Genomic DNA, 15,635 nt, shown 5'->3' on the forward strand with positions numbered 1-15,635 from the left:
AAAATCACCAAAACTCAAAGACAAAAATCACCACCTCTAAAGATCAAAGAGAAAAATCATGAAGCAGTGAACAACTTTTACCATGATCGAAATCAGACCCGACTTTTCCCAACAAATCAACAAATAATTTCAGAAAATCAGAAAGCAGCGACCAATGATCGAAATCAGTCCCGTTTTTCCCAACAAATCATAAAATAATTTCAGCAAATCAGAAAGCAGCGAACGATGTTTGCTTTTCGATTTCTTTTGAGCAATTTATACTACAAAATCAGACCTGATTTTTCCATCTTCCTTGATCCGATGGGTTTGTTTTTATGATAATGGGTGTAGATTTTTCTCTAAGACGGAGTGAAGAATAGACAAATATGGCGGTTTAATATGGAGCTTTTGGAGTGTGATTTATTAAAAATTTTGTTATGGACTTAATTTGGAATAAAGGGAAAGAGAGGGAACAAGAAGATGAAGAGAAATGGAGAGAAGAGGGGTGAGAGGAGGAATAAATAGAAGTGAATCTTTTTTTTTAATTATTAAATTTTATAGTATTCACACGCTTTATACTCTAATCAGGAGCCTACCTGGAGAACAAAGGGAAAAGTAATTCAAGTGTTGGCAATCAGGAGCCTACCTGGAGAACAAAGGAAAAAGCAATTCAAGTGTCGGTAATCAGGAGCCCACTTGGAGAACAAAGGAAACTGGGTCGGTCCATTTGGGGTTTGAAATTGGGTTAATTGGCGAGGCTGATTTGGCTAGAATCGAAATAGTTAGGGCTAAATTTTAAATAGCCACTTTTTCCATTAAATTTTCTACAAATGTTTATTATGTCCATCTATTTTTAAATATGAAAGCCATGGGAAATCACCGTTTGGGATGTCTCCAGATTTCTTGAAAAAAAAATCAAAATTTATTAGGTGTATCAAATGCCAAAATCAATGATAGAATCATATAAAATAAATAAATTCGAGTAAAAAAATTCTTATTCCAATTCAAATGGTGAAATTTTTCTGACTGTGTAACAGTATGAGTCGAGGTTTTCTGAGTTTGCCCGTCATGCCATTTGGATGGTTCCGACAGATCGTGACAGGGCTCCTGATTGTTGTCTTCCTTGGAACATTGCTGCTTCCCTTCGTTCTCCATTTGAGCCTTATTTGTCTACATGTTAATTGCACCCCAAATTCACAATAATTGTCTCGCCGGGAACCACATTAGTGGATTTTGAGGGGTGCCTAACACCTAAACCCTAAACCCTAAACCCTAAACCCTAAACCCTAAATATTAACACACAATTGACCACATCAGCTATAATACTAACACATAAGCATCGTCAACGGTCAAAGATGTTTACAAACTGATGCAAGTTTAAGTGGTCAGGAAGTCATTTCGCCTTCAATTAGTTGCTTAAACTTTGAAATTGCCTTATTTTCACCGCACCAGCACAGTGGTTCATGTCCATTATGCAATTTATTCTGCATCTCTTTTGCCTCTTGATCTAGAAGGAAGTATTGGTTCACCTTCTTTAGATGATTTTTCTAAGCTCCTATCTCTCAGTTTCGTAAGTTACATATGAAAGCAGAAAATGTAGATATATTTGCATTTCCCCTACCTAGGTTTTCTAGTCACTGTTTGCTACGTAACCCTTTTTCATATGGGGCATTTGTATCTATACTCGCTTTTTGTGTTACGTTTTAACTTGTGTCCGCTTTGCAAAAAAAATTACAAGCGTACCTGCTTTTTCGCATAACTTCAGCATACGGGGCTGAAGTAGCAAAGACAATCACGCAAAACTTCAGCATTCTAGTAATCGGGCCTGAAGTTCAACTCTAGAGCTGAAGTTTATTTTTTAACTGGCGAACTTCAGCTCTAGAGCTGAAGTTTTTGTTTTTGTAACTGGCGAACTTCAACTCTAGAGCTGAAGTTCTTGTTTTGTAACTGACAAACTTCAGCTCTAGAGCTGAAGCACCACAATTAGCAGTGATTTTTTAATAAAAATAGTGTACGTCTTCTCAGCTCAAACACGAATAAACATACAAAAACTCAAAAATTTTACAGCTCATCCTACTGGTAACTTAAACTTTTTCCTAAGACTAATTTGCTGTAAATTTGGAGCAGAAGTACAACTACCAAACTGTTCAATTAAAAAAAATTGACCTTATAACTAAAGCAGCGTTGCTTCTAGAGATAAATACCAGTTTATTTTGTAACTTGAAGAAGAAAACGAAGGAGGAGAGAAAGGGGAATGAAGTTATTTAAAAAGTAGGTACAAGTTAAAAATTTTTAAAAAAATGGGTATAGGTTAAATGGGGGCGACCAAATAGGGCGCCCCGTGCAATTTTTACTTTTCCCATGCATGTAGAGCCGTCAAATGGGCTTAGCCCATAAGGCCAGCCCAACCCAGCCCGTTACTTGAGTAGGGTTGAGCTAGAATTTGTTGAGCTCATTTAAAATTGAGGCTTATAAGCCCGACCCAAGTCAGCCCGCTGGCCCTTGAGGCTTGACCGAGGCTGGGCCTGGGCTGGCCGTGGGCCAATAATTAATTAACTATTAAATATTTAATATTTAAAAAAGTAAAAACTAAAAAAAACTATTAACTATAATCCCCATTCTCCAATCCTAGATTGCTCGTTTACCCTTCCATATCAACTAGAATTAGATTTTTGACATGCATGTAATATGACAAAATTAATTTTTCTTTTGCTTAATTAATAACGAAGTCGAGAAGTTTTAGGTGGCCAATAATAATCTTTTTCAAAAGAAAATATTACTCTAAGTGGCCAATGATCAGTTTGGATTACTTTAATATATTATTAGTATTTAAATTGCTCTTCTTCAGTATAAAAAAGATCAATTTTAAATACAAAAAAAAAATTGACCACTAGCAAATTTCAGAAATTTTAAAAATTTTATGGATTATAATGATGAAATCAACAAATGATGTTAATCCTAAATTTAAAACCTCAGCATATAAACTTATTGAAGTAATCCTTGAATTTGAGGAAAATGAAAGAAAAGTGTTAAGAAAATATTCATGTATCTTTAAAAAAGAAAGCTAGAGATATAGAGAATTTGCATTTCAATTACGAGATTCTTCGCCAAATATCAAGCTTTTTGTACGCTCTAAGCAAACAGATGTTGTTTACATGATTAATCGATTATATCACGAAAAAATATTTAAGGATTTAAAGAATTTTTTTTCTAAAAAAAATTAAAAGGCCGGCCCTCCCTAGCCCGCAACCCTCCTAGGGCTGGGTTGGGGTGACCATTTTAAGGCCCACTCATATGGCAGGCCGGCCCGTTCTAGCACACCAAAATTAAAAGCCCACGAGACTTGGGTTGGGCTAGACTGACCCGTTTTGACAACTCTACATGCATGGTTAAGATTTAGTTTTATCATGCCAATAGTTCTAGAACTCAAAAACATGCACGTATCATAAATTTTGATCGTAAATTAACCTGTTATTAGAATGACGGATATAAACATGAGTAACACTCCATTAAGTATGACAAAACTAGGAAACATGATATATTTAAGATCTCCACTTGCCTCGTATCCAAGCAAGCGCACAACTTCTCTATTGATTTGTCTGATTTTCTTGTCCCACTCAGTCAAATAACTCGCTCTAATCTACGCAATGCAATAACACGATCAAATTACCCCTAAAGGATAAATTTTAAGATTTAGTCAAAGTCAAAATTCAATCTTGAGCAACAACGTCAAGTTGACGAACCTGATATATTTATTTCAGATTATCCATAATCTAGCTCGGCCTTTGATCAGCTTAAGTTCACTTATCAAAGCATTAGCAAGGTCATCTTTTAGGACCCCAACACAGCCATCTATTTGTCACATATAGGGCTACTTTTTTATAAATTAATCATTCAAGATCCCAAGTCATCCTCACCAAATAACAAAATAATTAATGGATTTTTCTATGTGCTTCTAAAAAGGTTTTTTTTTTTGTTTTACCTAAATTGAAAAAAGATTTGGAGTTAGTTAAGATCATTTGGTTGTGAAAAAGAAGAAAAGGAAAAAATATCTTTGGTTGACTTGGTGGAGATATTAATAATTATATACTTCAGAATTTTTAAAAAGGAAAAAAAAAAGAAGCTACCATGTGGGATCAGACAGATTCTAATTTCACGTGATGCGGATTCTTTACTAGGACCCCAAAGGTAAGGTCCCTCTCAGCAGTGGACATGGTGTCAGCCGACGTCCTATGTCCGAATATCACCTTGTTTAGCTCGGTAATTTTAAAAAATATATATATATATAGTGTATAATGACACCCGTAATTTTTTGATGAGTTTATTTTTTTATATTTTGACTCACCTTAATAAAATAATTTGGCTCCGCCGCAACCTCTCAAATAAACACGTTTTGGAAAAGCCCATTGCCATAACATCACTATAAAATATAAATTGCCTGGGTATACCTAATTAAATAGCAGAATCTCACCAAATACGAAACTGCTCCAATTTTCTAAATCTGTAAGTTGCTTTTATTCTCATTTTAGAATTCCTACGCAATGTCCCTTTAGTTTTCATTCTGATTTGCTTTTCTCTCGAATTTCAATTGTTTCTTTTGGGTAAAGCCTTATTATTGAATCGAATTCAGTGGAATGTGTTTTTAATCGTTCATTAAGATGTGATCCATTATAAAATGGAAGCAAAGGTGTATTGTTTATGTTTCTTTGTGATTTGTGTTGTTATAGCTTTTTGTTGCCTTTTATGTAGATTCGTATTTTATTTATTTTATTTTAATGAAATGGGGGACATATCTGCCATCTGGTTTATTTTAATGACTACTTTTTCACAGGGATATCATTTTTCTTCAATTCTTCCACCAAATTTCTTCACGTTACCTTTCTCCCATGTATGATTAAGATTTTCTTGTTAGATGCCAACATTTTCTAAAACTCAAAAGCATGCACATAACCCTAAGATTCTGATTTTGATTAACCTCTTAAAATGATATGATGCTGTTAAACAAAACAGATAATACTTATGTACTTATTTATGTGCCTTACAAACTCGGTACATTATTCGTACTGACGTCCCTTTTGCCTGGGAACGCTGCGTAAGAGAAGAAACTTTAAGAGAGGGTAGATTACCAGCTTAAAATCATAGGCATAAACTCTGGAAGTGTAATGTGACAGAAGTTAATGAATGAATTGGAAAAGTACTTCAATAATTGGAGAAGAGTCATTTCCTTATGACAGCAAAAGAGCTACAATGGTAGTGCTTAGGCAAATGTCTTCTGAATTTATAGTTATATTTGTTCCAACAAAAGTTTCTCCTCTTGATTTAACATATTGTGCATTTTACAACTCATTCATTAGAGGGAATCTGCAGGATTTTTTTTCCCTCTCAATCACAAATGCGATGTTTTCTGCGAAAAGAAGAGTTGAATGGCATTTGGCTTTGGTGTCTCGTGAAAATTGTTAACTGGCCTGCATAGCAAATGCTTCATAATTTTTGCCTTTCAGGAAATTGCACATTAAATGATCTGCCCATGCTATTGCTAATTGGCTCTAAAAGCAGTCCTATTGAACACTTCTGCTGCCTTTTATTATATTTAGAAGATGGATTCACATGTTTTCGTCTTCTTGAGCCGAGTTTCTTTCAGAAACAGCGCATCTACCCCGCAGGGTAGGGATAAGGTCTGCGTACACACTACCCTCCCTAAACCCCACTAATTGGGATTTCACTAGGTCGTTGTTGTTGGATTCACATGTTCACGCTTGGGGAATTAGGACCTCTAAACTTATAGGAATAACGTAGAGTTGTAGACTGAGCATTCATCCTGATAACAACCTCTCTATCCTGCGGGGTAGGGGTAAGGTCTGCGTACACACTATCCTCCCAGACCCCACTAGTTGGGATTTCACTGGGTCGTTGTTGGATTCACATGTTTACGCTTGGGGAATTAGGACCTCTAAATTTATAGGAATAACGTAGAGTTGTAGACTGAGCATTCATGCAAGATAACAACCCCCCCCCCCCCCCCCCCCCCACACACACACACACAACAAAAAAAACGAACAAAAAGAGATGACACCCTTCTTCCTTCTGGCTATAACAGTATCAAGCCCAACCAGTAGAGGAAAGAAGTTTTCACCCACTGAACTGTGCTGGATCAATGATACTGCACGGCAATGCTACTTTAGGGATGTAAACTTAACTACGAGGTGTATATATGTATGACAAGTTTGAATGGTCTTACTCATTTTAGTGCTAGGAACGTGTGAGTTGGAGGCTTTTCAAATGGGACATGTATGTTTTTGTCTATACAGTCCTTGGCAATCATGATGAAATTTAATTCAAATAGTGTCATATCCTCTAAACACCTATACCAGAAATTAGAGTTGGAATTCAAACTGCATGAATTACTTACTGTTGTTAGTCAAGAAATTAGTGAAGTCAAGATATCCTTCTCTGTTTAGTCAGATTGCATTCTTTTGTTTCCCTGGAGGGCTGATATATGAACTGTAATTCGTTCTACGATTCACAGGAAAGACTTCTGCTTTGGAGACTTTGAGTTTCTGTATTGTGATTCATCATTAGTGAGGATGCTTAAGATCCCTCCGCATCAAGTTGCAGGACACCAAGCAGGTAATGGGAAGCTTGGTCCGCTCGTGGATGAATCAGGACGTTTCTACAAGCCTCTCCAAGGCGATGAACGAGGGTCCAATGAGGTTAAATTCTACGAATCATTCTCTTCCAACACTAAGATCCCAGAACACATCTCCAAATTCTTCCCCATCTTTTATGGCACTCAGCTCGTAGAGGCGTCCGATGGATCTGGCTTGAAGTCCCACTTAATTTTACATGATCTTGTTCTAGGTCGAGTCAATCCATCAATAGTGGATATTAAAATTGGTTCAAGAACCTGGGCACCAGAGTCAACTGAGGAATATATGCAAAAGTGCTTGAAAAAGGATAGAGAGACATCGAGCCTTCCCTTAGGATTCAGGTTATCGGGGATACAAATCTATGGAAATAAAGAATCAGGTTACTGGAAACCTGAAAGGACTTCAATTCAAAACCTTTCTGCAGAGGAAGTCAAGTTAATGCTGAAAAAGTTTGTTTCTTCTAACGCGTCGACTGACTTGGACTTGGAACCAGATTGTGCTTTTGCAGCAACTGTATATGGCGGTTCTACTGGCATTTTATCGCAGTTGCTAGAGTTGAAAGCATGGTTTGAGGATCAAACAATGTACCATTTTTATTCTTGCTCAATTCTGATGATATTTGACAAAGAACATGCATCGGAAGGACGGAATCCAGGTGCAATAATCAAGTTGATTGATTTTGCTCATGTTATTGAAGGAAGAGGTGTCATTGATCATAACTTCTTGGGTGGTCTCTGCTCTTTGATAAAGTTCATATCTGAAGTTCTTACTGCTCCAAATGAGCACACAACAGAAGTTTCCTCAAAGCCTGATCATCAGAACTTTATTCTCTCTGATAACGGTGCCAATTAATTCAGCTTAAAATCATGTTGCAAATTACACCTTTTTTTTAAGGAAATTCTATTCTAGCATTGCTATGACCCCAGTATATAATAATTTTTACTGGACCCCTGATCATAAATAAACTTTTCTTTCAAATTTTATACTCTATCTAACTTACTTTTAATAGTGCTTTATTTTTCAAAGCATATCATTTGTTGAAGCCTAGTTGATTGATTTATCCTTTGAATGTATACATCTTCCACTAAATGAGTAAACATGATATTATGATAAGAACTTTACTCTTTAAAGCTTACCTTTTCTAAATCTTCCTTCATAGTTGTATTAATTTAGTGGATATTAATTTTATTTAAACCCGTAACAATTATTTTGTCTGTGCTGATTGTTTTGAACTTTTCAAAAGACGAACCCGAAACCAATTATTCCAAAAAGGAGAAAACTTAAAATCAAATAATTTAACCTTAACAATTAAAAATTAAAATAAGAATACATAACACTTAACCATGTGTGAGTACGAAAAACACATATCTTATATTCAATTGTTTGGTGTAATTGTGTGAATAAGGAGGACGAATTTGAAACAAACTTATAACTAAACAAATATTAAACCGTTTCTTGTCTAAAAGCCACTATTTTGATCACTTGGACTTTATTCAAAAGATTTGAAGAAAAAAAAAAGAACTTTTATCAAAAAGACCCAGTCATTTTATTATTTAACTGCAACGTCAAAAACCAAACCCAGGCCGAATGGCGTGATAGAAGGCGCCAAAATCAGTTTATAAGCGAGAGCGGGAGGGAAGAACACTTAGCGTGACTGAGAGAGGGAGAGAGAGAGAGAGAGAGATCCAGAATATGGTGATGCTTTGCTTCGTATTGGATCTGCGGAGCTTATCAGCTCCATTGCTTCGCGATTTGAAGCAGGTGATATATCCACATGCATTTACTTATGAACAATTATATGCAGCAATTGAATTTGTTGACTATTTGCTGGTGCAAAGCATTGCGTTGTCTTTTTTCAATACTTTTCGAATTTCACTTGAATTTACATATTTAAAATAATAAATTTGACCGATATTCTCTTCTCCGCCAGTCAATGTTGCAGCTCGCAAATTTCTACGCGATATCGTCTCCAAGCAGTAGTACAGACAGTTCGAGATCAAAACCTCTGCTCGATCGCATCGGATTGTGCTATGTATTCAAAAATCGAATCTCACGCACCGATGAAGTAAATATAATATCTCTTCTCTATTTCTAGCTCGAGTATTTAAATGCTTAGGTCCGTATATTCATTTGTAGACTGAAATGCGTACTACTGCTATTTTTACCTGGTAAACTTGTAATAATACTCCCGAACTGATAAGTGATGTTATACACAGCTTAAGATAGCTTATAGTGCACGAGGCAACTTCAATCTCCGTGATTTCCACCATGCAGTGAACAATTTGCCTTCCGATGCCTTTTTACCTGATTTCAACAGTTCTGGAGCTCTATGTATCAGCGGTAATTTTTACGTGAATTTTTATTGATTTCAAAATATTTAAATGCATTCAAGTTGTTGTTCTGCTTCATGCTTATGCTTAATTTGATTTGATCACTCTTGCTACCATTGGTGTGGTCACCATTTGGCGCTTGCAGATTTGAAACTTTGCAGTATCCTAAATGACAAAGTTTTGTACTCATGGGGAGGTCATAATAAAGATATTACGAGAAAGGTGATTTTGATTAGTTCCTGCATATTTGAAAGCCTGGACTCTGCTACCAAAAAGGCTCTCATGGTGATTCATCTACTCTCTGCATTCATATCATTATCTGTTCTACTTTATTCTCCAGATTTTGGACTGATGATTAGATGTCTTAATTGTTCGATTTCTAAACCTTTTGAACTGCAAGCTTCAAGTTGAAAAAAGTGGTGGTTTTGCTGACAGGATGCAGCAGATAACTGTGTTTCCATAGAGTTTATTTTCTTGGAGCAAAATTCAAGTCATCTTGCTGATACTCTTGGAAGTATTAACAAATTCTTGAAGCAGATTGGTGATCTCGAGAACTGCGCATTTCAAAACTATATTCCAGGTTAGAGACACTCCTTAATCCTTCTGTGTAGGAGTCCTTAGAATGATACTTAAAACCTATTTGTTCACCGTGATTTTCATTTTATGATTTAATTCATCTTGATCTTGTCGAGGGTAAATGTAATAAATTGTCTAGTTGAGCAAGGCCTATCATTGGTTTATATAACAGATTCTTAGAATCAACTCTGTTTCCTGAGTTACCGTAGAGATCATTTTGTTTAAAAATCCTTTCAGTCTGTAGGAAGTGAGCTTCCAGATATTAGATTTTAGAAATGCCAATTTTGTTCTTCCTGGTTGTAGCAGGTAGTTCAAAATGAATCTGTGACAAGTTCTCCTTCTCCATGCGTGGTTCTTTGCATCCTTGAGTATGCAAAGAGGTTAAATTTTCTGTTGAGGGATATAAAGGTCAAATGTCCTTGACTTGTTTTAAAAAAAATTGAATCATAAAGGTTAAATATCCTTAATTTTGTTCAATGAATGAGTACACTTGTTGGCCCCTAACATCTTTGTATAATTCCTAGGAAGAATCAAGTTCTCTTTTCTTGTTATTTATAACAAATAGATCTGCAGATGCACATGCTTTGTCTGGCTTGGTAAAGAAATGGTTTCAGGAACTGAAGGAGGCCATGGAAGAACAATTACAGGCTCGTTTTGTCTTCAAGAGCAATCTTTTAGGTTCAACAAACCAGATATCCTGCAACTTGTGCACATCTTTCAACCAGATAATCGATGAACTCGTTCCTTGTAAGGTATACTCATAAAGTTCATTAGGATACCATGCAAAACAATTGATTTATTCTAGATAGGTCCTAAAAGTAACTTCTTGTTTTGAAAATGAAAGTCTTGATGAGCTGGACGGTAAGAATTATCAGTTATAGATTCTTTAGTAAAATCATTGTATCTTTCTCACTGGTTAGGGTTCTTCCTACTGCTAAGTTACATTCTTTAACTGATTGGTAATTGGCCTTCAAGTTTTGGATTTGTTTCAATGATGTATTTAAACTACTTGTTTGTCATGTGATGGCCTGATGAGGGTTAAAAAACAGGTGATATTTTAGATACTATGATTTTAACCATGAGATATTATAAAAAATTCTGAGTAATTGTACAATTTTGCATGATGATTTACCTTTTATTAGTATAGTTTCCCTCCCATATTACTTTCTTGAGACCAATCTCTAGTAGTAAATCTTTGATTGACAAATAGCCCTTGTGCTTGTCAAGTAGTGCGTCAAAGTAATACTACTAATTATGGCGTTCCCTTTAGTTTTCATATCTTTTTTCTAATCACAGATTTGAGTGGGAAGTCTCATAAAACCTTACAAACCATTGAAGTCTTTATCCTTGCTTTTGCAATTTAATCAACTAGGTAATAGAAAAGTAGCTGGGTTTTTTATGCTAAAACATTAGTGTTGAAACCTCATATAGATCTTACGTTCTTGTCCTATAGGAAATATTAACTGACTTCAGAGTTTACGTTTAACTTCTCAATGTTAGTTTTTAAAATGGCAAAAATATTAAAATCCATTAAAGAAAGATAGAATATGCAACAGATTATTTGGTTAAACCTAGAAAGGAGACGAATTATTAAAAAGTAACGACCATCAACTACAGTCCTCTGTGTTTCATATGATGTTCATTTAGTCTTCCTATTCAAGGATCCATCCTCATCTCTAGAAAACGTGTTCTTTCTTTACTCCTCTATAATAACAAATTGCTACCATTATAACAACTATTTTCTTGATTTTGAGTCCTTCCCATAAATGCCAGAATTCTTTTAAAATTTTTAGCCTGAAGGATTGTTAAGTTCCCAAGCCTGTTTAAGTGTAGAGATTTTTCTAAGGCCTTTCAAATTCTAAAGCTAAATAGTTAATTCATTTGCACTTGTTTTGAAATGCCTACTTAGATTTGAAAAACAAAATCAGTTTATCAGCTCATTTCTGTCGTTATTTTGGATTAACTTCAAGGATCAGAAATCCCTTTAAAATTCAAATGTCTATCCTAACAGGCCCATGTAAAATTTCAAATATGTGCCAAAGATACTATATTGGAAAAATGCACTGTTAGATTATCCAATTTGTTCATCAGGAAGTTCAAAAGTTGTCAACCAGAATTATTTTGGCCCCTTGCCAATACTGTATTATGGGTATTGCAGCTGAGAACTAGTTTGGAATAGGAGATATTGCTGAATTTTTTCTTTCTTAGAGAACGCTTCTCTTAGAAGGCATATTTTTTCTTACGAAACTACACATAATGATTGCTTGGTGCTTCTCAAGCTGTCAGAAATCATGACCAGACGAGCATATGTTGATAAACGAATTCAGTTCATTTGGTCGCAATAAAGTACACATCTTCGCGAACTGTTATAAGCTAGTTTTATGGTGAATGTTATTGATATCCCTACCATTAATTGCATCAGTAAACCATTTTTATTCCCCCTGGGTGTCCAAGAGTATACATCTTTTATTTTCTTGTAGTGAGCAGCAAGTCTCACGTGAAGTTTCTTAGAATTGTCACTCCTTTAACAGTCTTGCAGGTGTCATGGCATTCCATTTGACAACTCAAAAATGATCCGGACGGGTAAGTCTTCTTGTCCAGTAACTGGAGTTGAGCTTGGAGCACTTGATTTGGTTGAGAGCTCTGTGAAGATAGGAGAACATACAATCCTCTACATGCCCTCTTTCCAGTGTTCCCGGGACCTTCAGAAAGTTCCTTTACCAATTAACTTCGATGTTATTGAAAGAACTAACTTGAGATCACTTGATGAAGGTAAGTTTGGATGAAAATAAAAAGCATTCTGTGTTAAATTTTGCATTCTATTGTTAATGTCTGGTCCCAGTTGAAAATATATTAGCTATGAGAAATCAAAGTCCTAACAAAGAAAAAACTTATACCGATGCCCTCTCTTTGCACTTGTGAGAGAGGAAGCCTTGCCTGTCCCTTTCTTAACTCAGTCATCAGTTTGCTACCTCTTTCTCATGACTGATGATCTACACTCAATATCAGCTTTTGTTTCTTAACAGGGATTATTTTAGGTACTTCCTACATTGTTACCCCAGCTTTGTTTGAGTTGGATGATACTGATAAATCAGAGCTAAATGCTAAACGTAAGCGGAAGGCCTACCATTATTCATTGCTGCCATGCCTTTCCATAGTATATACTGCATAACCTTGCCCTACTTATAAAATGTTCAAATAGTCGCTGAAATTAAACTGAGAATACTTTTCATGAATAGATGATGATCTGGCTCTGTGATTTGGCAGTTTTTCAAGTGCTGTGTGGTGTTCTGCATTCCCTTGACCAGGGTTTGGTTTGTTCATCAAAATGTAATGTAGAAACTGCGAAGCAAACGTCCTTCCTGTGCTATTATATTCTCTTACCTTCAGAGAAAGGAGTAATGATTCTCAGAGTAAGTATGTAGTCCCTGTCATATCTGAGCCTTTATTTTCCTACTAAAAAGAAGTCAACAACATCTATCTCTCTTCATTTTGATAAAAAATTAGTGCTTTATTTCGTTCTCATTTTCTTAAAAAATTTCATGCGACAGAATCTCTTGTAGGTCTAGACTAGAATATGCCATCAACGAGAACGTGCAATAAGCTATTATTATTGTTGTTGTTTCTTTCCTTTAATGTTTTTATGTTTTCCTTTTGGCCCTAAAGTCCAATCTGTCAACAAATTATAACCGGCAGTGAAGATATTTCTTTCTTCCAACAATCCCTTGATTATTCTTGTTTTACTGCATCCAGCTATCCTACAATATTTTTTCTACTCTTTATTCTGTGATGTCACTGTATTAGTATTTTCAGCGGCTTGCTGGATCAGAGGAAGCCTTGCCTGTCCCTGACATCAGTAATATCACTTGCACCCCAGTCACCGAGGATATTAAAAATTCTTTGCAGGCCTCTTTGCTTAAGGTCTGTTTCATTAGGGAAATTCTATTCCTGTTCTTTTATTTGATTCTTCCAATACATCTTCGTTTCTTACTGGGAGCAAGACCAAATTAGATGCATTAATGAGATGAAAGATGAACCAGCATTCATTAATAAATTCATGAAGCTCTATAAGCTGGATCTTAATTTATCTTTCTCAAGGATTTGCAGTTTCACATTCTCATCATTAATGATAATGTAGCTTTATCTCTAAACCGTTTGCACTTTGCTAGGTATAAAGAAAAGGCTGAGTGTTCTTCCTTGGTGCATAGAGGAAGGTCATTTTTGGTACTTCTCCAGATTAAGTTCTGATGCTCTTTGTTATTCCAGATCGAATTAAGAAATTATGATCCAGTTCAGCACGAAAGAGGCTTCCATCAAAGACTAAACTTGCTTGTCAAAGAGAGCCTACAATTTGGGTAACTTCTTTTCTCTCCTGTAGTGTTTTTCTTTATCTGCTATAAAAATATATTTCACCGGTCACTGGTCAGCCATATGATCTATGGACTGGTTTTTTTCTTGAAGTTCATCCCTTTTCATTTTCTGTCAATAGTTGACGTGAAAGTTTTTCTGGTGGTCTGAAAACCGCACTAAGTTGCTGATGTGTATTGTTGATTACTCCATAGTGTCCATTTAAGTGCCACCGGCTAATATAAATGTTTTAGGAACTTGTTTCCTTTCTTAGTTATTTATAGGGGATCAATATAGCTAGTTGGTTCAATTGGTGTCTTCTCAAGCACTTCTTAACCTTTGTTCCATGCTCCTGGTCAGGGTTAACTATAGCACATTCCAATTTTTAGCGAAGAATCTATGCTGTTTTATAGTTGATTTTGTTAGGTGATGGAAGGAGTCATCTACTTCGATCAGGAGCTATTTGCTTTAATAAGATTCACAACAAATTTCATTATTCTCAACTCTGGAAAAAATTAGCTTCCGAGCTTTAGCTTTAGCCCGAGCTGTCTGATCTGCTAATCACCATCCGTGCTGATCACGTGTAAATCGGCTTTATATAGGCATTGAGTTTAATTACTTATTTTCAATATTTTCTTGGCTTGTCATGGAATTCATCTTAAAAGTTTGACTATCAGGGCAATACCTGCTAAGGCTAAAGAACCGGTGACCGCAACAAACATAGCCCAGCAAGACCCTATGATAGAGGACTTATCAGATCAAGCCAACAATTTGTTGGTTATAGGAGACAACGTGCTGGATAGCAAAACGACTGATGGTAAAATCGGTACTAGAATTACTGAAGAATGGGAACAGCTAGTTGTATTAGAGATTCCAAAGATGTCTTCTCCCACTTGTATCTCCAAGCCAAAGTTGGATAAAGAGGTTTCATCTCCCCCTAAAACTACTGGAAAACTTGATGACAAAACTTCACGAATCCTTGAAAGGCTGGAGGTACCAAAGCAACTGCAAAGAAAAGCAACTTCCCCTACAGTGTCAAGCTCTTCAGTTAAGACGCCTCTGATCCCCTTTGGACGTGGCATTACTGACGCTAAGGCCATTGTTTCGAGCCAGCCTATAAAGCCCAACTTTCAGAGGCTCAAGAGGAAAAGATAACTAGCTAGGGAAGTCCTTTTCAAGAAGAAATCTCAGTATGCTGAGGTCCGTCTTCTCGTTCTCTGTTGATTTGGTATCTCTAATTTTCTAGCATGTCGTCTTTCATAAGCAACTAATCATGTGCATAAGATGTTCTTATATCGCACATCAATCTCAACGTTCTTGAACTATTAATGATTCTGGATGGTCATGATTACCAACCATACCTTGTGACCTTATAAGATGAAATGAAGTGCTTTGAACTCTTATATGATACGTTTGGCCGAGAAATTGAATTTATCAGGGGAAAGGTCATTGTAGCATAAGCCTTTACCGATGCCACTGAATCATTATAAAGAAAGAACTTGTCCAGGGTAAATGAGCTGGAAACACAAAACTCAGAAAAGATAAGTTTAATTAGTTCATGAGAACTTTTGTGTGAATTCTGATGTATTCTTACATAATGAAAGATGTGTATTTCAAACCATAGTTCTAGGGGTGAAGCATCATCATCCACCTAAATTTCAGGGACGAGATTAGATAGATACACGTCGGAGGGACTAGAAAGACCTGTTAGTGAGTTCTTAAATGTCTTTTTATACTTCATGAAGAGAGAGGCATT

The 15,635-nt window shown here is 35.9% G+C and overlaps 2 protein-coding genes across 11 annotated transcripts; both read left to right on the forward strand.

The window, feature by feature from the left end:
• The first annotated feature begins 4,341 nt into the window (after window positions 1-4,341).
• LOC107815456 (inositol polyphosphate multikinase alpha) lies at window positions 4,342-7,609 on the forward strand. Of its 4 annotated transcripts, none has more exons than XM_016641037.2 (2): window positions 4,342-4,482; window positions 6,506-7,609. In XM_016641037.2, exon 2 carries the CDS (start codon window positions 6,564-6,566, stop codon window positions 7,476-7,478), a length of 915 nt encoding a protein of 304 aa, XP_016496523.1. In that variant the 5' UTR covers window positions 4,342-4,482; window positions 6,506-6,563; the 3' UTR covers window positions 7,479-7,609. The 4 variants fall into 4 exon arrangements, with proteins under 4 accessions (XP_016496523.1, XP_016496525.1, XP_016496524.1 ...); XM_016641039.2 differs by lacking the exon at window positions 4,342-4,482 and adding an exon at window positions 4,530-4,580; XM_016641038.2 differs by lacking the exon at window positions 4,342-4,482 and adding an exon at window positions 4,540-4,666.
• A 125-nt stretch (window positions 7,610-7,734) lies between these two features.
• On the forward strand, window positions 7,735-15,287 carry LOC107815455 (uncharacterized). 7 transcript variants are annotated; one of them, XR_001654744.2, is made up of 12 exons: window positions 7,735-8,387; window positions 8,557-8,691; window positions 8,843-8,966; window positions 9,102-9,241; window positions 9,392-9,536; window positions 10,106-10,284; window positions 12,064-12,304; window positions 12,559-12,642; window positions 12,800-12,945; window positions 13,337-13,453; window positions 13,702-13,887; window positions 14,557-14,617. XR_001654744.2 is itself a non-coding variant. In XM_016641033.2 (12 exons), the coding sequence occupies exons 1-12, from the start codon at window positions 8,319-8,321 to the stop codon at window positions 15,032-15,034; spliced, it is 1,947 nt and encodes a 648-aa protein (XP_016496519.1). In that variant the 5' UTR covers window positions 7,735-8,318; the 3' UTR covers window positions 15,035-15,287. The 7 variants fall into 7 exon arrangements, 5 of the variants coding, with proteins under 5 accessions (XP_016496519.1, XP_016496520.1, XP_016496521.1 ...); XR_012711145.1 differs by having other exon boundaries at window positions 13,346-13,453; XM_016641033.2 differs by having other exon boundaries at window positions 13,799-13,887; window positions 14,557-15,287.
• The last annotated feature ends 348 nt before the right edge of the window (window positions 15,288-15,635 follow it).

This window comes from Nicotiana tabacum, chromosome 6 (genome assembly GCF_000715075.1).
Source record: "Nicotiana tabacum cultivar K326 chromosome 6, ASM71507v2, whole genome shotgun sequence".
NCBI lineage: Eukaryota > Viridiplantae > Streptophyta > Magnoliopsida > Solanales > Solanaceae > Nicotiana > Nicotiana tabacum.